Source organism: Panthera tigris, chromosome X (genome assembly GCF_018350195.1).
Source record: "Panthera tigris isolate Pti1 chromosome X, P.tigris_Pti1_mat1.1, whole genome shotgun sequence".
Lineage (NCBI taxonomy): Eukaryota > Metazoa > Chordata > Mammalia > Carnivora > Felidae > Panthera > Panthera tigris.
Window position 1 is genome coordinate 91,196,735 of NC_056677.1, and position 23,130 is coordinate 91,219,864.

At 39.3% G+C, this 23,130-nt stretch overlaps 1 protein-coding gene and 1 long non-coding RNA gene across 2 annotated transcripts in view; one reads left to right on the forward strand and one right to left on the reverse strand.

The window, feature by feature from the left end:
- Positions 1-22,055, forward strand: part of ALG13 (ALG13 UDP-N-acetylglucosaminyltransferase subunit) — a 61,230-nt gene extending 39,175 nt beyond the window's left edge. The window contains 8 exon segments of the mRNA XM_042973804.1: positions 891-923; positions 1,026-1,081; positions 4,554-4,625; positions 6,095-6,260; positions 13,493-13,672; positions 15,243-15,283; positions 17,329-17,515; positions 21,153-22,055. Coding sequence (XP_042829738.1) covers positions 891-923; positions 1,026-1,081; positions 4,554-4,625; positions 6,095-6,260; positions 13,493-13,672; positions 15,243-15,283; positions 17,329-17,515; positions 21,153-21,418 — 1,001 coding nt within the window. The 3' untranslated portion in view covers positions 21,419-22,055.
- On the reverse strand, positions 1,122-11,112 carry LOC122235246. The gene is made up of 4 exons (XR_006213355.1): positions 10,977-11,112; positions 10,288-10,462; positions 6,159-6,301; positions 1,122-1,573 (listed from the first exon to the last, which is right to left on the reverse strand). It is a non-coding gene; the product is annotated as an uncharacterized LOC122235246 (long non-coding RNA).
- Positions 22,056-23,130: the final 1,075 nt, after the last annotated feature.

The window sequence follows — 23,130 nt, forward strand, 5'->3', positions numbered from 1 at the left end:
ATGACCCTTTTGTCTTTTCCCTTTAGCTTGGTGGGTACCTTCAGATATACTGCTCACCTGTAGTGGCATATTCAGAGTAATCAAATCTTTGTTCCCACTGTAAATCTTGCTGTCTGGAGTGGTTGCATGTATGTGTTTGATAAGTGACATGTTTAAGAATCAAATCCAGTTTTGACCTGTGGGGTTTTATTTGGTGGAAAACTGTCCAATTGATGATTAATTTTCTCTGCATTTCAATGGTATTGTAGTCTTAAAGCAAAATACTTTAGTTCACTGAGCCATCCTCTGAGAACAAACCAACTTTAAAAGTATTATTTACTTAAAACAGCCTGAGAAACAGATGAGGCATGATACACCCCTTTAATGTCTACTTAAGCAAACTATGGGTCATACTTAGTACTTTACAGACACCATTTACTATATATATTAAGCACCATGTTCTGTTCTTTTCACCCCCTATGAGCTGGGTACTGTTACCCCTGTTTTATAGTGCAGAAATTGATGCACTATAACCCACTTAAAGTGATGTTAAGTTCTATAAGTTAGTCAGGATTCAAATCTAGACAGCCCTAACTCCAGAGCCAGTGAATTTAATCATCGTACTCTACTGCTTGACTGGAAAGATTGGATACAGCTCTGGGTTTTTCACCTCTGCCTGAACTCTTAAGAACTAAGGAAATTTTCAGAGGAGGAATTTGTCCTGTTTACTGTCAGTCCCTGGCTTCTATATCTGTTAACTGGTATGAAAGATCAAATCACCTGTTTCAAGGACATAGACATTTTAGTTTTGAATATATATCCATAAAACTTGAGAAAAAGCAAGTGCTGGCCATCTGGCTCTGCTGAGCTGAAAAGCCCTACATAAACACTTCTTCTGTCTTTTTTTATAGGGAGATATCATGAAGATTATATTTATCCTTCAGGTCAGTGAGATCTAGATATACTCTGACATTCTTCATTGTTTATACAATTTTAAATTGTAAAATAATGCTCATGTTTTACTTTACTTTGGCTATATTCTCTAGAACCAGACTATGAAACTTCAGGTGTTTATAGCACAACTGAATCTACAGCAAACTTGGTAGGTATTTCATAATAATGGCAAGCACTTCTGTCTCCTGTGTACTAGGGCACTGTTCTCAGAGCTATATATAGAAATATATTTAAATCAGAACAACCCTATGAGGTAGGGTTTCACTCCCATTTTGTAGATGAAGAAATTAAGACCCTGGTGTTAATGTATTTAGAGATCGTCCTAATGTGTTGATATAAGAGGAAATTCGGACACTGGCAGTGATGATTTTTTTTTAGGGGATTTTATTATGATTTTTCAGTAAGAGTGGGCCACAAGTCTTAGTAACTTCACATAACAAGTTTGTTTCTTGGTTCTGCTTCATGTCCACTGGAGGTCTACAGGAGGGCTCTGCTCAGGGACTTGGGCTGATAGAAGCTCCATTAAAAGGGTAGTGAATGATGCACTGGCTCATAACAGCCTCCACCTGGAGATGACACATGTCACTTACTTTTTCATCTGCCAGAGCATGCTCCACTGAAGAGTCTAATTTCTATGTGCCTGAAAGTCAAAAAGTTTGAAATATTTAACAGCACTAAGGACCACAACATTCAACTCAAACTCCCTCCCACAGGCAGATTACTTGCTTCCACCTCAAGGGAGGCAATCTAGAAATCTTATTCAGTGTAATTAAACTCAGAGCCCAAGGTTTCTGGGAAATGTGTAGTGTTCTCTGAATTGGGTCCAGATGTGGCTCATCTTCATTTGGAGGCCTAAAACCAAAGATACAAAGTTATTTCATCCCTATGCACCCAGATACAAAGTTATTTCATCCCTATGCACCCAATTTACAGTGGTGGAGCCGACTGAAGAATGGCAGTAAAAATTCCGATTCAAAAAGAGGGGAAAATGGGAGAAACACAGTTCATGGCCTGTAGGTGACATCCTCGACAGACAACCTAGACATGGGGACTCTTCCCTGGAGAGGCTCTCTGATTCATTGCTTTCTGGGGCTCTTGGTTGCTCCAAGGCCCTTCTTTCCTTGGCCATATTTGAAGTAGGCATTGGAGAATAGTCCTTCTTGGCAGCTGAGGAGCTTTCTCAGCCTGCTTCTCATTCAAAGAAAATTGGAGCCCAAGGCTTATTTTATCTCAGTTGGATGGTTTTAGTTCTCATAGTGTCTTTGGCTGCGTGATTAATTTATTATGCTGCTTCTCTGTTTGATTCCTATTAGTTTTATATGCCGGTAGCCATACTGACATTTCTTGTTCTATAGATATACTACTTAGATTTGCTATAATTTGCTTTCTTATTCCTCTCTCTCTCTGTCTCTACTTGATTGCAAGTACCTGGGCTTCTCAGGGATGGAGGAACCATACTTTTAGGGGCTTTTCCGTGAGCCATTTTGTCCAAGAGCAAGGATTCAATGGATATTGCATCCTTAGTTGGACACATGCTTTGAGATATCTTAATGTAGTCAGATTTTAACAGTGACTTGAGTTCTGCTTCAAAGCCAAGTTTTAACTGCTCTTCGTTGTCCAAAGCACTTAATCAATTTTATATTTTACAGTTTGGGGTTGAAGCAGTTACCTCTTCAACCCTGTAAGTCTCTGTATTCAAGGATTCTCTATTCCGTTTCATTCCTGCCTACAAACTACTTTTTCTATACACACCTGTCTTAAAATAGGTTGCTGAACTCTGCCAACAGTAATCAAAACACAAAACGAACATTGTTTTCCAGACCTCCCCTAGGAGCTACAAGCTCATAATCTCCTTTTTAAGTGACATTTTTGTTACAGTAGCACCCTACTTCTAATTACCAGAATACCATTTCAGTACAGCTAAGTTATGCTACAGTAACACTCCCCCCCACACCCCAAATCTTAGTGGTTTAACACAGGACAGTTGTTCTTGCTAATCCTGTGTCTAGTGTAGGTTGGTAGCAGGCTTTTGTTTGTCATAGTCACTTAGGGGACCCAGACTAATGGACATGGGCTTTCACAGGTACTTTGGAGAACTAAATAAGGTAATTGAACACTGGCTTTTAATACTTCTGCTCGTATTTCATTGACCAGATGTATCACATGGCCACACCTAACTTAAGATGGGGCCAGGAAGAACAGCTGACCATGTACCCCGAAGGAGAACTGGGATATTTTTAAGAACTTGTTCTCTAGAACAGAGAACTTTGTTCTCGAACTATGGCAAATCTTAATTTCACATAACTGAATTTTTGTTTTCACTGTTCAGGTGATACATTTTAGGAATGAAGAGAACTATGATATGTGATTCTCTTCCCCTTATTTCTCCTTCCCTTTCCTTGTCCCTTCTAGAGGAATAGTTTTTCCCCCCACTCTGCCATTATTATTCTCCTCGTCGGCTTTTTATGCCATTTCTTTAAATAGCCACCCTAGTGATTTCACTCTAGTGAAAAAGCAAGCAAAAATCTCACCATCCAGTTTGACAAGAGTAGATACTTAATTTCTTTCTGTCCCTTTATCATTTGTCACATGTTCCTTTTTGTTCTGAATTTCCATTATCATACATCCCGGGTAACTTTCAGTCCCTTCAGGATGTGCTCCACTCCCACACCCCAGTCACCAACGCTGTAGCAAGTTTTTAAGTAATTTTTATCACAGCATGCTGTGGGGAGAGGTTCAACGCAGGACTTAAAGATGTCCAGGCTTCAGAGCCTTGTAACAAAACTGTGAACATTTATTGAAACTTCTTATTTCTGTGCCCAACTCTCAACTGAATCCTTCTGTAGAATTGTTTAACATTCACCCTGGGCTTTCTGAGCCAAAGCCAAAGTTTGCTTTTTGGCAGGTGCGTTGGGTGTACTTGAGCACAAACTTTAGAAAAGTGCAGTCTTAGATCCACGTTAACTTGGGCTCACCTTTGTCACAGTGTGGTTCCTCTTGTTTTCTGCGATTACTTCCCTTGATTCCCTCTATGTTACTTTCATTATTAAGCCAATTTCTGCTGCTAGGTTTTTTGTTTTTGTTGTGATGACTATTTGTCCTGCTTAGCTCTGAGCCTTTTAAAATCTTTTTTACTTTCACAAAGAGGGTCTTGGACCAGAGGGGAGTGGTTACTTGGAGTATACTCCATCCTGCTTAGATAGGATACAGCTGAATAACCAGATATCCACCCTTGTACCAAGCTGCATCTTTATTTGGAATACTTTCTTTTAGCAAAACTGTTCTTGGTCCTACCGATTTCGAAGCCTTTTAAGGCAACAAAGGCCACTGAGAAATGTTTAAATTACAGTCCTCTATTACATTTTAGTACCTACATTGGACTAGAATTGGATATGATCACGATCTCTGTAGATAGGAAATAGCACAATCACCTGAATCAGGCACTACAGTGATACCTTTTGGAATGTTCTGTTAGTAGTTGCTTCCAAATCTGAATACTTTCAGGACAGAGCACTTTTCACCTAATTTAAGAAGATATTGAAATAAAGCAGATCTTTTATCGATGTGCTATTTGGTTTCTTGATTCACCTTATTTAACTATACTTCTGTATTCATTAAAGTCTCTTCAGGACAGAAGACCATGTTCTATGTCTCCTCAGGACACAGTTACCTCATACAACTATCCCCAGAAGGTAATCTTCATAGTGTTCTCAAACAATCAGTTGGGGGGAAATGACTTTTTTCCTTTTTGTTCTCCTTGCCCTTCATCTTATTTAAAAAACCTTTTTTAATGTTTGTTTATTTTTGAGAGAGAGAGAGTGAGTGTGAGTAGGGGAGAGGGGCAGAGAGAGACAGAATCCGAAGCAGGCTCCAGGCTCTGAGCTGTCAGCACAGAGCCCAGTGCGGGGTTAGAACCCACGAACCATGAGGTCATGACCTGAACCGAGGTTGGATACTTAACCCACTGAGCCACCCAGGCTCCCCTAAAAGAAGTTGTTTATATATATATCCTTATCTTAACTATTACTGTACTTTGTGGTGCCTGGCACCGTGCTTAGTAAATTCATTCAACAAATTGATAATCTCCTGTGTTCTAGACACATTCTGTGTGTTGACGTTTGACTACTCATAGTCTCTTTATTCCGAACCTCTTATAAGCAAATTAATATGAATTCGCTGTCAATTCGGTCATTTGCTGAAACTTAAATGTGAAGAATACAGACTTGGCATCAAAAAGGTAGCTGAAACCATAGGAGTGAATAAGATCATCCTGGGAAAAGGAAGAGATTGAGAAGAGCATCCAGAACAGAGCCTGTAGATCACCAAATTTTAGCAGATAGGTAGAGAAGGAATAGCCAAGGAGGGGGTGGGGAGAGGAGAGTGTATTATTCTGGAAGCCCTAGTAAGAGAATGTTTCAAGGAGCAGTCAAGTGTCAGTTGCTGCCAAAAGGTCAGGCAACATAAGGACTAGCAAGATTCTACTAGGATATGTTGCGATGAAGACCACTGGTGACTTTGAATTTGGTTTCTGAGGACCAGAACGGGTAGCAGCCACACAGCGATGGGTGGTAAGAAAATGGAGACTGCATTGAGAACAGTGTGTTCAAGAAGGGTCTGTTGTTATTTGTTGAGCATATCTCTGTGCACAGCACTGTATTGAGTGTTGTGGCCTACTCAGACAAATCAATTGCAGTCACATGAAGCTTACACGCAAAAAAGCAAAGTACCTTTTCTATTAAAATTAAAAACAAAGTGCATTAGCATGGGGGAAATGGACACACATGTAAAAATAAATGTAACAGTATCTGGATAACACGTAGGAAATGCAGAGGTTACCTGTTTGGGGAGAGGGGAACTAGGCAGATGGAGGATAGGGGTTGGAAGGAAACATTCCATTGTATATAATTTCATACTTGATTTTTGAATCTTATTAATGTATCACCTTTTCAGAAAAATAATAAATTAAATATTTACAAATCTTAAAGGTAATTGTGGTCTCCTAAAAGAAATAATCTTCTTATTTATATAGGGTTTACATAAAGATTAATTTCTCAGTGTTGTCGTTATCAAAATACACTGTATCCTGAAATAGAGGATCAGAAAAGAGCCTCCTGGTGTTTGAGAAATCCCTAAACTTTAAAACTTTTTTCTACACTTACAGGTGATGGCAAATTCTGCAGCAGGTGCAGCTTCCTGTGCCAATAATGTTCCGGCTCCAGTCTTACCTAGCTGTGCAGCAGCTAATGAAGCTAGTAGTACCGCTTCAGCCTCCTCACAGAATGCTATACCGCCTCTACTCGTGTCTCCATCTATGCAAGGCAGGCCGGGTAGGTTGTTAGTGGTTGCTGACTTGGGGAAGCCTCCTTTCCTATTCGTGAACACGCATAGAACGACAATTACAGTGATTAGATAGGGCTACTTTAATTTCTAGTATTAAATTAGTTTAACCTACTTAATAACGTATGTTCTGTAGTTGAGGAATCCTTGAAATTTGAGAGCCAGGATTTCAATATTTATCTTGGCTTTGATACTATTTTGTAGCTGGAAACTTCGAGGACTTTACTAATTTCTTAAACTTTCAGTTTTATTATACAGGAATGAAAGTAGAGGTGTTTCATACTTCACAGAATTCCTGAAAAGTTTGCTGTGAAATATATTTTTATATAATCATTTTCTCATGAAAGAATATAGGCTCTAGAATTTAAGAAATTTAGGTTAGATTCTTTGTTTTGCAACTCACTAGCTATGTAATTTTGGACAAGTTATCAAGCCTTTTCGTAGCTTGGGGGTACTGATAGTACCAATTTATGAAGTGGTTGTGAAATTCTAATGAGTTAATACAATTTAATGCTCTCAGAATTCTGAGAAGGTGGTGGCAAAAACAGGATAGCTATTTAATCTGAGGCTTCAAATAAAAATGGAAATAGCAAAACCAAAACCCGTGGACAACATTTATAATAAAATTAGGTGACAGGGTATCCCCACACGCCCAAAACTTAAGCAGGTAGAACAAACCACCAGTCCCAGGACTGCATGCTATCAGTTTCTATGTGGGAGCAAGAAGATGGAAGGAAGCATCGGGGATGTTGTCTGATGGACCTGGGAACAGGAGAACCCCAAAAGAGCTAAAAAGAATTCACTGGAAACTGGGGCAGCCAATTCGGAAGGAGCACCTAAGACTGGGAAGGGATTTGACCTCTCCAGTACTAGGTGAGTGCTTTGGGCACATGGTAAAGGGAATGAAGGGCTTGGAGCAATCTGGCCCCTAAGAACTCTCAAAACTGACCTGCCAGGGCTCCCGTTTAAGATAGTACTCCTCACTGGGGAGAAACTGCTGGGAGTGGAATCAGAATTGATCAGGACAGGGAAAAGAGCCTATCCAGACTGAAGCTGAGAACAGAGCCAAGGAATCCTAGAAAGCAGTCTTGGGTTTGAACACTACCAAAAACCAGAACAATCCTGTATCCACCTCATTCTAAAGTTGGTGAAAAATAATTTCACGTAACAAAGAAGCAGTAAGGTCAAATCCTATACTAAGATGTTTTAAGAACAAAAAAGAATAACCTGTGTATAGGCAGTAAAAACATGTCAAGAAATGTGCTCACTAATGCAACTAAACAAACACCTATTTCAGAATGAGCTAAAGATCAGATAATCTAAAACATTAGAGTATAAGTAACTGGAATTCGAATAAAAACTTAAAAAAATAACAAATCAGAATTTAAAAAACTCAAATTAGGTGACAACACAGGAAAGCATTAGAAATGGCAGAAAGTCATTTCAGTACTGAAGACTGAACTATAAAGGACATGATCAGGTATATACAAAGATGATGCTTTATTTTTTTGTAATTTTTTTCAATGTTTTTATTTTTGAGAGAGAGAGAGCGAGAGAGAGGGACAGAGCATGAACAGGGGAGGGGCAGAGAGGGAGAGACAGAATCCAAAGCAGGCTCCAGACTCAGCTGTCAGCACAGAGCCCGACGTGGGGCTCATCACGGGCTGTGAGATCATGACCTGAGCCAAAATTGGATGCTTAACCAACTGAGCCGCCCAGGCGCCCCCCGATGACACTTTAAAAGAAAGATGGAAGAAGGGGAGGGGGAATTGAAAATGAAGAAAAGGAAGATGAAGATTCAAAAGTGACATGTTAAACATTAGGCAAAGGAGATCAGTGATAGAAGTCTCTGAAGAAGAAAACCAAAGTAAGGGAAAAGAACAAATACTGAAAACTATAATTCAGAAAACTTTTCCTGAAATTAAAAATCTTTAAAACTATATACTGAAGCAACACTCTGTATATTTGAGAATAATGACTCAAAACAGCCTACCAAGGTATTCTAGTAAAATGAGTGGTCTTTAAAGAGAAAGTCCTTTGTCCAGATAAAAGAGTCTATGGAATATAAAAGAAGTAAAATATAAGCATCAAACTTTCACAGAAGTGCTTCATGCTAGAAGAAAATGGAGTAACATTTAAAATAAGCAACGTATAAACCAAAGATTTTATGTGCAACCAAACTTAATTTAGAAGAGAGTAAGAATTCAGAGGATATTATTTGCATGAGCCCTTCCTGAACAATCTACTAAAGCTATGCTGTCAACCAGGGTAATTACTGGCCACATGTAAAAATTTAAGTTTTAGTTAATTGCAATTAAATAAATCTTCAGTTCCTCACTTGCACCAACCACATGCCAAGTGCTCAAAGCCACATGTGGCCAGTGGCTAGCATATTGGACAGCAGAGATCCAGAATATTTCTACCATCACTGAAAGTTGTATTAGATGGACTTCAGTGTGCCAGAGGAGTTGACTTTTAGACTACCAAAACAAGTTAAGGATATCAACAATAAGACCTGATGGGAAGTATTAAACGTATAATTACCTAAAGAATGAAGACAAAATGAGGGCTAAGAGGTAGACAGTCGACTATGGAATAGTGATAACCTTATGTTTGGACAAGGCAGATATTGTATAGCTACTTTTTAAAGTTTTTTGTTAGTGTTTATTTTTGAAAGAGAAGGAGAGTGTGTGCGCGCAAGAGGTAGGTAGGAGCAGAGGAGAGAGGGAGACACAGAATCCAAAGCAGGCTCCAGGCTCTGAGCTGTCAGCACAGAGCCTGACACAGGGCTTGAACTCAAGAACAGCAAGATCATGACCTAAACGAAGTCCGACTTAACTCCTTAACCGACTGAGCCACCCAGGCACTGCTTATATCATTTTTATTTAAAAAATTTTTTTTAATAATTTATTTCTGAGAGAAAAAAAATATGTGACCGTGGGAGGGGCAGAGAGAGACACAGAATCCGAAGCAGGCTCCATGCTCCGAGCTGTCAGCACAGGGCCCCACACGGGACTCCCAACTCCCGGGACTCCCAACTCCTGAACCGTGAGATCATGACCTGAGCCAAAGTCGGATGCTTACCGACTGAGCCACCCAGCATCCCTATAGCTGTTTTTAAGAATAGGAGAATTGACAGACCATCTGCCAAGCATTTTTAATACTCAATAATTACATCAGGTTCTTTTATTTAGATAATCAGATTCTTATTCTGAGGCTGTAATGTCAACTAAAATGAGTAAGTGTGGGATATTTTAATTTTACCCCTTGTGTCCTTGCAAACCAGGAGGCTCAGTATGGAAGGAAGGTAATATGGATATAATAAGGCTAAAGAAAAGCTTTTATGGTGTCCAATTTGAATTGGAAGTATCGACATAACTTCAGGTATTTTATCTTTAGATATATGTGTATATATTTACCAGCTCTGTCCATTGAAAGGGCCCAGAAACAATATTTTTAGCACTGATTTTGTGGTCTTGAAATGTCATTTCTCACTTAAAAAAAAAAACAAAAACAGTTTTGTGGAGAAATGGCTGCTGATTCCAGGTCTGGGTGGGAAATGTTCAAGATGAGCCTTTATCGTTTCATCATGCCTGATAGCAAAGAAGCTACCAGAGTATTGGGGCCATGTCAGAAAGCACTCAGAAGCCATCTTAAAGAGGTTCTCAACTGACCAAAGACATAACAATTTGGGCCTCAACAGTGATAATCGAAGCAGACTGGAACAGACCAAATATGTTAAATTTAAAAGTTCTTAATGATATTTTAAAAATTGGTCACCTTAGGAGGGTGATGAGAAACCAGTTCATTTTCTTAAAAACTGGAAAATAAAGTGAAAGAATCAAGTGTTTATCATGCCTACCTTCTATGAACTGTACCACCGGGTAACCAAATAGTAGATGAGGAGAATTGTTCTTACGTATTAGTATTCTAACTAATCAGTGAAGATAATCATTTTGCATTCCTTACTGAATGAGTGTTAAACAGCAGTAGCTATGAAGGTTGCAGAAATATTACCTATAGATGTGCCAAAGGAATCAATCCTGAGTCTGATCCAGTCTCCTGGATCTAGCTGCCGGTTTGCAGGAAATACAGAAGAACATGTTGAAACATACCATCACTATATAATCGGGAAAATCCAGACTCTGGGAAACTCAACAGGTCACAGGTCCCAGATTCTTCAAAAGAAAAACTGAAAGGAAATGACAGGGATGGAGAAAGGATCAATAGATTCAATTTAAAGAGATTCAGGATATCAGCTTTAAAAAACCAGGAATACACATTTGGGTGACAAAATTCCTAGAACCATGAAGGAATGATTACTGTGAAAAGGTAAATGGTTAAAATATGGTGGGGAGAGAGGTTTGTGATTGGGGTGGGGCACACAAGTTTTCTGGAGTGGCTGGCAAAGTCTTATTTCTTGATCTAGATAGTATCCACCTTAAATACTTCGTTTTGATTTGTTTTCTGTATCTGATAGTTTAAAAATTAAGTACTTACTAGCACAGTGCCTACAACAAAAACCTTCAATATATGATACTGATGACCAGAGAAATTTTTCACTGAAAATGTTAAATGTAGACCCCAGTTTTACCGTGTGCCAATTGCAAGGAAAAACATTGGGTGCTGAACTTAAAAGAAAATCAAGTGACTGATGAATCAAGCATTGGAATGCCTCATGTATGCACAGTTTATTCAAAGCTTACCATTTTTAAAATGCCAGATTTGTGTTCTTTGTTGACGTTCCTAAAAATGTGTGCTACCTTCATTTATTTTCTTTTTGTTCTTTGAGTCACTTCTCAACCCCAGTTATAACTCTACTAGGTCATGGCTGCTTTTTAATTGCTCTTTAACATTCCGTTCACTCCTCTAGATGAATCAACTCATGTTTCCCATTGTGTTATTCATGTGTCTCCGTGGCAGCCCCACCCCATCCTCCATTGTGAAGTCACTTATCTGCCAACCAGTTAGATGCCATGATTGCCTTTAGTATGAATCTCCTCATAGGCATTAAATACTACTATGTTTTGTTACTGTCCCCAAGGTTTTTGTCAGGGCCAGGACTATTGACTCATTTTCCCTGGGTGCACAATTTAAGGGAATGCCAAAAAATCACAGTAATCAAGGTAAATAATACTTAAATGTATTTTTTTAATGTTTATTTTTGAGATAAGGAGAGACAGTGTGAGCAGGGGAGGGGCAGAGAGTGAGAGGGAGACACAATCTGAAGCAGGCTCCAGGCTCTGAGCTGTCAGCTCAGAGGATGAATTGAGTAAGGCAGTCATTCTTGGGATCATGCAAATGCAGGCTTAGATCCTATATTTATTTAGAATTTTGATATTTTACTAATTATGAATATTTTTGGCATTAATTTGGTGGCCCCTGAAATTTTGCACCTCACTACACCCAAGTCCCTGCCCTTTGACGTATAGAGAAGTTGAGTCTTACTGTGTGTATTCATATTCTGAGATGTCCTGAAACAGACTGTAGATTCATGGACAGGGGAAATAAGCATTTTGAATGCACTACATTTGTTTCCATTAATGTGTTTTAAGTTTATTTTTAGAGAGTGTACATGCATGCAGGGTGGGGCGGTCAGAGAGAGAGAGAGGAAGAGAGAGAATCCCAACCAGGCTCTGTGCTGTCAGTGTGGAGCGTGATACGGGACTGGATCCCATGAACTGGGAGATCATGACCTGAGCTGAAACTAGGAGTCAGACACTTAGCTGACTGAGCCACCCAGGCACCCCTCCACTAATATTTTAGGGAGGTTTGTTTGCATTGTTTTGGAGCTATCCCTTAAATTTTACCTGTTAAACCTATAAAGCCCTTTCAAGTCTGCAAATGAGATGCTCATGTATCTCCAGAGCAATTGGAAATTCTAAAAGCTTTTTCTTAGGGGGCATATTACACAATGCAGTTCCAGGGAAGGTGAGTTCAGATAAAGTAACCTCCAGATTTCTTCTGCATTGGATTGTTTCAGGTCTGTGAGAATGAACTTAGCTATCTCTATGTCTGGTAGTTGGTTTTTACCTAGTGATCATAATCACATTCTGGTATCTTTAGCTAATTGCTAATTTACTTTTTAAGAAATGGTGTGATTTGAGTGCTAGTTTAAAAGGAATATAAGCAGAGCTTTGTTGAAGAAGCCATTGTTTTATAGAAAACAAATTCGTAAAGCCTTTAGAATATTTGGAGTTACTCTAAAAATTAAATGTGTCTTCCAAAACTGTGAAAGTGGAGATTTCTACATACATGATAAAACTAAAAACAGTTGAGCAAGTTTTAAAATTTTACTGTTTAATTTAGATCCGGTAAGAATTCTTTTTTGGTGCCCAGCTCTGAGTTTTGACAATGTATAGAGTTGTATAACCACCACTACAATCAAGAGAGAACAGTTTCATCACCCCCAAAGAGTTGTTTATCCAACTTTTTTTTAAATGTTTGTTTATTTTTGAGATAGAGAGCAAGAGCACAAGCAGGGGAGGGACAGAGAGAGATGGAGACAGGATTGGAAGCAGCCTCCGCACTGATAGCAGACAGCCCAATGCGGGCTCGAACTCACAGCTGTGAGATCATGACCTAAGCCGAAGTTGAACCCTTAACCGACTGAGCCACCCAGGCGCCCCATGAATACTGTTTTTAAACTATAACAATAGGTATAGAAACTTAAAGCAATATGATATTTCATCTAGCCTGTTTTAGATTCTGTGCTTACAAATGGAACTGGCATGATTTAGAATGCCCTATGTTCCAATGATGCTACCAAGTAGAAACCTTCAAGGATTACTTAAATCTGTAATCTGTGTAATTTAGTCTCTTATTAGCTTCTACATCTTGTGATTTGACTAAGGATGGCAGATGGCTGAAAACATCCTTAACTTTGTATTAAGCTAAGTAAAAATTTTGCTTTAATGGTATTTCATTTTTGTACCTGTTAGCTGATGTTTTTTTAAAAAGCCTTGCTGGTGAAAACTCTGCAATTTCCAGATTGTTTTTCTTTTAATTTCAAGTAATTACCTGAACTCAAAATAACCTGTAATGAACTCCCAGTTTTCAACTGGCATGTCTAAGAAGGTGGGCGATTTATCTTCCAAGTTTTTGTTTTTAAGTCAAACCATAAGAATTGGAATCTTTTGACCATACTGGAGACACAAAAGAAGTAGATGAACTACTGCTGATAAAGTGTTACAGGTGTGCATTCCTACTTTTTCTTTTTTAGTGATTGCTTCGCCATCCTATCCATATCTTTCTCCTCCTATTCCTGCTGCTGCTGCTGCCACTGCTGCTCCTTTACCACCTCCACCTCCTCTTGAGGTGGGAGAGGCTTCAAACTTCCCACCACCACCACTTCCACCTCCACCTTATTCCTGTGATCCAAGTGGCAGTGATCTGCCTCAAGGTAAGGAGATTTTGAGACTTGGGCGACGGTTCTTTTCCTCCCAACAAGTGCCCTCCTCAGTGCCCATCACGCATTTCCCCCTCCCCTGTCCCCTCCATCAGCCGTCAGTTTGTTCTCTGTATTTAAGAGTCTATTTCTGTTCATTCTTCTGTTGATGGACATCTGGGTTACTTCCATTTTGGGGCTTTTTATTCATGTTTATTTTTTAATATTTATTTATTTTGAGAGAGAGGGAGGGAGGGTGCAGGGGAGGGACAGGGAGAGAGGGAGAGAGAGAGAATCCCAAGCAGGCTCCTTTTTTTTTTATCAGCGCAGAGCCTGGCCTGGGGCTCCAACTCCTCAACTGTGAGATCGTGGTCTGAGCCAAAATCAAGAGTCCCACGCCCAACTGATTGAGCCTCCCAGGTGCCCCAAGGCTATGCGTATTATAAAAAGTCTTTATGAACATAACGTTTTCATTCCCTTTGGGCAAATACCCAGGAGTAGAATTTGATGGGTCATAGATAGATGTGTATTTAGGTTTATAAGAAACTGCTGGTCATTTTTCCAAAGTTGTATCTTCTCTTTTTCTACTTTTGGCAGAACTCTGCACCTGATTTTTTTTAACAGCTTGAGGTCTAATTTACATAGTATACAAGCCACCCATGTAAATTGTACAATTCATTGGTTTTTGGTATATTCACAAATGTGTGCAACCTTCACCACTGTCTAATTCCAGAACATTTTCATTACTCCAAAAAGAAACCCTGTACCCATTAGAAGTCATTTTGTCTTTCCCCCCTGGCCCTGGCAACCACTGTTCTACTTTGTGTCTCTATCGATTTGCCTCCTCTGGACATTTGACATATATGAATCATGCACTATGTCATCTTTTGTGACTGGCTTCTTTCACTTAGCGTTATGTTTTCAAACTTCATCCATGTCATAGCATGTGTCCATATTTCACTCTTTCTTATAGCTGAATAATATTCCGTTGTACGGGTATGCCTCCTTTTATTGTCTATTACTTGATGGAACATTTGGGTTTTCACTTTTTTGCTGTTATGAATAATACTACTATGGATATCTGTATACAAATTTTGTGTGAAAATATATATATATATACATACACACACACACACACACACACACACACACACACACACACACACACACCAAGGGATGGAATCCCATGCCATTTGTGAATTTACTTCTTGCTATTACCTTTTCATATTCTTTAGCTTAACCATTAGTCTTTATACTCCACTCCCACATAATAGTCAAAATACAAACTGATGGCATTTAGAGTGGTAGTGAATATATTTGTATGTATCGGAAGTCTCCAACTTAAGGGGAGTTTCCTTAGAGTTCATTTGTTTGTGGGACTCAAGTTCTTATATTTGTAAGAATATATATGTATCCCGGGTCAGTCAATAAAAATACATTTAGATATAATTAGAACAGTAAGACTACCCTCTTCTCCTGTATATCTAGTTTTTATTTGTGAAACATTTTAAGTTCTGTGAAGTTACATTTTTAAAGTTAGCTCTATTTATTTATTTTGTATTATTACTATTTTTTTAAATTTTAGATACAAAAGTTTTGCAGTACTATTTCAATCTGGGATTGCAGGTAAGTCATGATGAAATTGTTTTGATAAGCTCTAGATTAAAAATGTAAACTGGGTTCATAATCACACTCTTGAACTTTAAAAGCCAAGAACACTGTGAGGAGCCTAAAATTTGTCTTTGTAAGATCTCTGAAGATAATAGGTCAGTTTTCTCTTTTAGCCTCTCAGTGCTTCAGTTCCTCTTATGAAATAGTTGCTACATTAAAGCAGCACAACTTTATTAGCATATATTGGCCTCCATGTTTAGCATCCTATGTATGCCAACCCTTCACTATGTTTTTCTGACTCAGTAATAAGTGAATTATTTGTCCTGCTTAATTGAAACATTTTTATGGTTATTTCTGCATGTTAATCCTAAAAGTAATTGGACAAATTTAAAGACATTTGAAGGGCTGTATTATTTCTAAAGCCCGTATGTGTTCATAGATATTTACCAAACACTGATTTTCATCACTCGCTGGAGTTGTAGAAGGGTGGGGATTCTGACAGATATCTTCCTATCACTGAAAGGTGTTTTTGATTTTAGGTAAGAGCTTTTATTTTTTCATTCAGGAATCATTTTCCCCCTGAAATACACCTGACTTCTGATGTTATAACAAGATGGCATATTTCCTAAAAAGGAATGATGCATTTTAAGATTGGGTAGATGATAGTAAACTTCAGACAGTCTCCTGAATAATGTTCAGATTAGTTCATATTCCCAGACACTAATTTCACTAAACCTTTGGGTATTATCATTTCCAGAAAACTATCTTCTCCAAATGGCACACATTTATAAATTAAGAGTAGTGGAGTGATTTTTTGTTCTTTGAGACTGTTTGCTAAGTTCAGTTTCAAGAATTGAAAATATAAACTACTTGCACCTTCCGTTATGTTAGTTTACTATATTTATGTGTGGAAACTTAATTCATTTCAGATGGCTGAGGTATTTTAAAACCTTTTCCTGCATTGTACATCATGGGAATACAAGGAAATGCAGAATAGTTATTTTAATAAACTTCTTTATATTCAAAGTAATAGCCTTCGTTGTAGTACATCTGAAAAATACTAAAATATAAAGGACTCTGAAATCTTGTGCATAACCACTGTACACTGTAACATACTTCCTTAACAGCTTCTTTATTTCTTTTACCACATATTGACTGCTGTGTGATTTTGTAAACTTTGAAGTTAATGCTAGCAGTTTTTCTTAAATATTTGACAGCATAAGTTTTTTTATTGCCTGTATTGTATACCATCACGGATATATAATTCATCTAGTTCCCTATTGTTTAAGATTTCATAGGTTGTTCACTGTATTTTGCTTTTTTAAAAAATGATGTATAGTTGATTCACAATGTTAACGTTGGTTTCAGGTGTATAAGGTAGCAATTTGATATTCTGCTATGAGGCCACTCACAAATGTAGTTCCCATCTGTTGCCATACGACACTATTACAATACCACGGACTATATATTCCCCATGCTGTACCTTTCATCCTTGTGATTTATTCCACTCTTTTGCTTTTTTTTAAAATTTTTTTTAACATTTTTAATTTAGTTTTGAGAGAGACAGAGTGCAAGTGGGGGAGCAGCAGAGAGAGAGGAAGGAGACACAGAATCTGAAGCAGGCTCCAGGCTCTGAGCTGTCAGTGCAGAGCCCAAACCCACAAACCGTGTGTAAGGTCCTGACCTGAGCTGAAGTTGGACGCTTAACCAACTGAGCCACCCAGGCACCCTTCCACTCTTTTGCTTTTAAAAATATTGCTATGAAAGATATCTTTATATACAGGTCATTGTGTATGTCTGTAATTTCTTTCGGATGCTTTCTTAAAAGAATTCCTATGCTCAAAAATGAGACACAGCTGCTGCTAAAGATCTTAAAGTTGTAGTAGAAGAATAGATTTCCTCATGTTCTGTTTTTTTTTTTTCAGAGAAAAAAAGTTATAGCTACCCTTCTTGAAAATCATAGCCAAACTTTTTTTTTTTTTTTTTTTTTTTAGTGAAAAACTGTACTACTTTAAGTAAAAGGATAGTAAAGTGTTTGTTTTTTTTCTTTCTTGCCCAAGTGCTATCACCACAACTACTGGCATTCCATGGTCTATGTGCCACAGATGCAGCAGCAGCAACAGCAGCTTCATGTAGAGAATTATCCAGTCTATGCTGAGCCACCCCCTCTGGTAGATCAAAGTATTCCTCAGTGGTATAGTGAGGTGGGGAGACAAGATGGTACACAGGTGGAAGCATCAGGAAATGGTGAGTATGTAATGAGATTGCCTGCAAGAAGGACAATTGGATTTGATTGTGTGTAATGTATTTAAAAATTTTTTTTAATGTTTGATTTAAAGAGGGAGAGAGCATGCAAGCAGGGGAGGGACAGAAAGAGAGGGAGAGGATTGGAAGTGGGCTCTGTGCGGACAGCAGAGAGCCCGATGTGGGGCTCAAACTCACAAACTGAGATTATGACCCTGGCCAAAGGCCGACGCTTAACCGACTAAGCCACCCAGGCGCCCCTATCGTGTGTAATTTAACAATAACGCTCAGATATTTTGTTTGGTCCGTATTCTAGAACTGTGTTTTTAAAGAATGATTTGTGGACCCTTGAGATTCCCTCTTGGGGGATCCATAAAGCCAAAAGTATTCATCAGAATACGTAGATCTTAAAGATTTTATATGTCCCTTTTACTGTTAGATTTTGCATTGAGAATGCAAAGATCAGTAGTGGGTAAACTGCTGCCACCTAAGCACAAATCAAGAGGGGGCACCAAACTGTGCTAGTGATTGTTGTATTCCCTGACATACACACTCATGATAACAGCAATGCCTGTTATCTCTCTCTCTCTCTCTCTCTCTCTCTCTCTCTCTCTCTCTCTCTCTCTCTCCCCCCCTCCCCTCTCCCCCCCTCCCCCTCTCCCCCTCTTCCTCTCCCCTTCTCCCCTTCTCCCTCTCTCTCCCTCCCTCTCCCTCCCTCTCCCCTTCTCTCTTCCCCTCCCTCCCTCTCCCTTCCTCCCTCCCTCTCTCTCCCCCTTCTCTCTCCCCCTTCTCTCTCCCCCTTCTCTCTCCCCCCTTCTCTCTCCCCCCTTCTCTCTCCCCCCTTCTCTCTCCCCCTCTCTCTCCCCCTCTCTCTCCCCCCCTCTCTCTCTCCCCCTCTCTCCTCCCCCTCTCTCTCCCCCTCTCTCCCCCTCTCTCCCCCTCTCTCTCCCCCTCTCTCCCCCTCTCTCTCCCCCTCTCTCTCCCCCTCTCTCTCCCCCTCTCTCTCCCCCTCTCTCTCCCCCTCTCTCTCCCCCTCTCTCTCCCTCCCTCCCTCCTTCCTTCTCTCCCTCCCTCCCTCTCTCTCTCTTTCCCCCTCTCCCTCCCTCCCTCCTCTCTCCCTCTCCCCCTCTCCCTCTCCCCCTCTCCCCCTCTCTCTTTCCCCCTCTCCCCCCTCCCTCCCTCTTCCCCTCCCTCCCTCTCTCCCTCCCTCCCCCTCCCTCCCTCCCTCCCTCCCCCTCCCTCCCTCCCTCCCCCTCCCTCCCCCTCCCTCCCCTCCCCCTCCCTCCCCCTCCCTCCCCCTCCCTCCCCCTCCCTCCCCCTCCCTCCCCCTCCCTCCCCTTCTCTCCCCTTCTTCTCTCCCCTTCTTCTCTCCCCTTCTTCTCTCCCCTTCTTCTCTCCCCCTCTTCTCTCCCCCTCTTCTCTCCCCCTCTTCCCCCCTCTCTCCCTGTCCCTCTCTCTCTCTATATATATATATTAAATCAAAATATTTTTATTAAATCTTTGTTTTTGAATAATTGTACTGAATATTCTATGTGACAACATGGAAAGTATTCATAAATTACTGTGCATACTGAAGGATGATTAACTTAAGGATTTGTGAGATTGACTAATGAGCTAAACCAGCTCTTTTTATGCAACACTATTTTTACTTACATGATAGACAAACTATGGTTATTTAGACTTGGAGATCTGGCAGACATTTTCTCAACGTGAGCCTGTCACTTCAGGAAAAAAAGAACTGATAGAATTTGTTGTCAAAGATAAAAATTCCAGCTTTCAAATAAAAATTAGAATTTTGGAAAACTTGTATCTGCCACCATGAACTTGACAGCTTCTCAATGCTTAACTTTTCTAATAAGATAGGTGGGGCTATTGGGGCACCTGGCTGACTCTGTAGAGCATGAGACTCTTCATCTCGAGGTTGAGTTTGAGCCCCATGTTGGATGTAGAGATTACTAAAAAAATAAAATCTTAAAAAAAAAAAAGATAGATGGGGCTATTAAGGAATGTGTTTTTTCACATTGTATAATGAAATGTGTCAACATTTGGGGAGATTTATATAACTCCATGAAATAATACTTCTCCGGTTACCAGTGAATGGTGTTACCTGTGTAACGTTTTTGTAAAAGGTCTATTTCAAAGTGCAAGATAAAACGGTGGATTTTAATGTTGACTGAGTATGAAAAAGTCCACATTGCTGCTAACCTTTGGAAACTACCACTTACCTGGTTTTGGTGTAGCATCAAAGAATATATCTGAATGTATCTGAAAAGGCTGGTTGTTAAAAGGGTTCTCTCTTCCAACTACGTATCCGTAGGAGGCCAGATTTTCTTCATATACTTCAGAACAGCATATTATATTAAATACAGAAGCAGATGTGAGAATCCAGTTGTCTCTAATAAATCATACATTCAAGATTTGCACAAGTGTGTAAAATGATAGCACTTGTCTCATATTTTTGTTTTGAAATGTAAACTTTTTTTTTATAAAAAAAACTTTGAACATTAATGGGCTTTTTTTTTTTACCAGAATTAAATACTTTTAACTTTCTCAGTTTAATTCCTAATACAGTACACATTGATAGATCTAATTAACATAGACCAAAGCTATCTGAGATCCTCAATTTTTAAGAGTGTAACGGGGTCCTGAGACCAAAACATTGGAGACCAGTGTGCCAGACCATAAAGATGGTTGCTCTAGTTCGCAGTACAGTATAGATGGAGACCCATTTTAAAGGATTTAGAATAGGTGAAGAATGTGACTTTCCTTTTGTTCCTCCTCCCTTTTAAAGCATATTAATGGTTTGGGAATATTAGCACTATAGAATATGATCCCTAGTATGGTGATGTGATATGGCCCATAGTAATAAAAGTTAGTGTCCCCCTCATTGCATTTTTGTACCGTGTACCTTTTATAGAGCTGTTTTTAACTGTGGTACACCATGAGACAGTGCAGTGTCAGTCTTCTAAGTTATCCCAGATAATGAATGACTCCTTTTTAATATTTACATGGTCATTATAGCAAAGTCAGAACAGCATCTATTTCCACTAAAAGTCCCTTGTGGTAGTTAAGTGGTGGAACATTAAAATAATGCTAGGATAAGATCTTAATGCCGGTCAAGTGAGGACAAATTTTTGGTCTTTAGGATGCTTTTCAGAACTATACCTTCAAGTATAGGCACTTGAGTTTTTCATTGCTAAAGTAATACAAAATGGTTATTTGGATGATATGTGCTACAGTGGGAAACTATTGGGTAACTTACTCGTGACCTACCCTTTATGAGAATTTCATTGACTAGAAGGACTCTAGAGAATGTTTTCTGTATGTATTTAGTCTGTGGGTACCTAGATCATCCCAGAAAGATAACTGTCTCTAGGTCGAATACATTTGACACATGACACGTGTGCTTGGGCGTGCGCACACACACACATTTCTTTAGTTGGGAAATTTTCATATAAGCTTTTGGTAGCCTGCTTTAGTCACTAGTGTTCTTATCTAAAGTCCTTTTATCACATTTGCTGTGATCTTTCCCATAGTTCATGCTAAATTTCACTTCTACCTGTAAAGACCTCTAATGTGTGTTGATGTTCTAGTGAATCTTCGTACCTAAAGTGTGTACTATATGCATTCTTTGTTTCAGGTACTGTTCCAAATGCTGACCCTGCATCTGTCCCTCCTGGAGCAGTCTATTATCCAGTGATGTCAGATCCCTATGGGCCTCCACCATTGCCAGGTTTTGATTCCTGTCTTCCTGTTGTGCCCGATTATCCCTATGTTGCCCCCTGGCATTCAGTTGGTGCAGCATGTGGTGGCTCTTCTCAAATTCATGGTGCTATGAATCCTGGGCCAGTTGGCTATGTTGCTTCACCTCCCTCAGCTTCTCATTACATACCTCAGAACATGTAAGCTTCAGCAGTATGAAGTATTCTTGCACTGCCATTTTTTGCCATTTTGGTTTTTTTAAAAAGTGTTTTATGTTAGTGTTTAAGTGATTTAGGTGGTTAGGGTGGTTACTATGGTATCTGTCTTTAAGATTATTTTATCTTTTGATTTAAAATACTACTTTAAATAAAGGAACATTACTTTGGGTTGTGGATAAGGAAATGGAGATGGCTGTACAGCTAGCCCCATATTGAGCATATTTCATTGTATTCAGCTGTTCTCCTGTCAGCCAGCTTGTCAACTTTGTATTAGCTGATGGTTCCAGTTGATAAAAGGAATAAATCGTAGGGTCTGTTTCCTTGGCTCAGATGTCAAACATGTTAAACCGTGCAAAATTGGAATAACTTTCACTTGTTTCTAGAAAGTAAAAAACAAAAGAGCATTGGCTTCTGGATAACTAAATATTAAATGAGCGACCTCTTCAGATTTTTTAAGAATTGTCTGAATTGTGTTCTGTGATATTAATCAGTTTTGAAGGCACATGGTGCTCTGCTTTACTTATTTCATATGCTATTGTTTAATATTGGATTTATGTAACTTTTACTGCACAGTATTGAATTGGTGTTTGCACATTTAGCAGTAAATAAAATTAGCATTTAAAATTGCTAAAATGAGTGGGATTTTCTTCCTTGTTTTCTTTTTCATGGCAGTGAAGAGTACCATACATTCGATCGTTGTATACGTTTTTCCCCTGCTGTCTTGGTGGCAAAAGAATGTGAATTTATGACATGAACGGGTGGGGCCAGTTGAAATGTAAATCTCAGACCGTGGCAGTGCAAACGACCAGGTCTAGTTCTTTTCCCTTGAGTATGTCCCTTTTTAAGTTGTATTTGTGGTGGTGTTTGTTTTATTTTTTTTTTAAATCTTGATTCCCATATGGAACTTTAATCTGGACTTACTTTCTCATTGTGCTGTATGTCCAGTAGTTCTATCTTACCGTTTTTGTTTTCGGACTTACCTTTTATATCTGTAGGCCTGCCTTGTCTCAGACTTCTCTGAGACCCGTTTTGTCAGCCCTTCTGTCTTTTCCCTTTCATCTACCCAAAGACCACAGAATCTTCTGAACCTGCCAGTTCTCCTCTGGGGTTATTTGTAATGAATGCTTTGCTGTATCTCACCTGACAAACAGCTATTTAAAAAGTGTTCTTTGGTTGCCACAAAACCTATTTATAATGCCATCTTTAAAGGTTCTTTATGCTTGTGAATCCATCCATTTTTTCCCACCTTACGCTACACCCTGGGCACAAAGAAGCATTGAAACCTCCAGGTTTTGTGGTGCCTGAGCAGTCAGAACTGGAATGGAAGCCGTTCTAAAGAAGATGTGCAGTCTTCAGTGTACTGTTCTCAAGATAACAGATAGTAAGGAGTTCCAAATCATGTACTAGTTAAGGTTCCTCTTTCATAATAGATCTGGAACTGGTTGTATTTTGTTTTTACCTCCTTCACTTAAGTCCTGCTGTGCAAGTTGGCATCAGGCTTTACTAAGGAGAGATGGGACCCAGTGCACGGATCTTTATAACAACCTGTGTTTGTTTTAGCTTCTTCTCTCCTAACCTCCTGGGTCCTCCATTTGTGCAGCCTACAAATTGTTTTAAGTAGAGGTTTCAGTCGAGCTTAAAACATGCAGCAACCCCTCTCCAACATTTTTCAAAGACACTAATGTTTCTGAAATATAC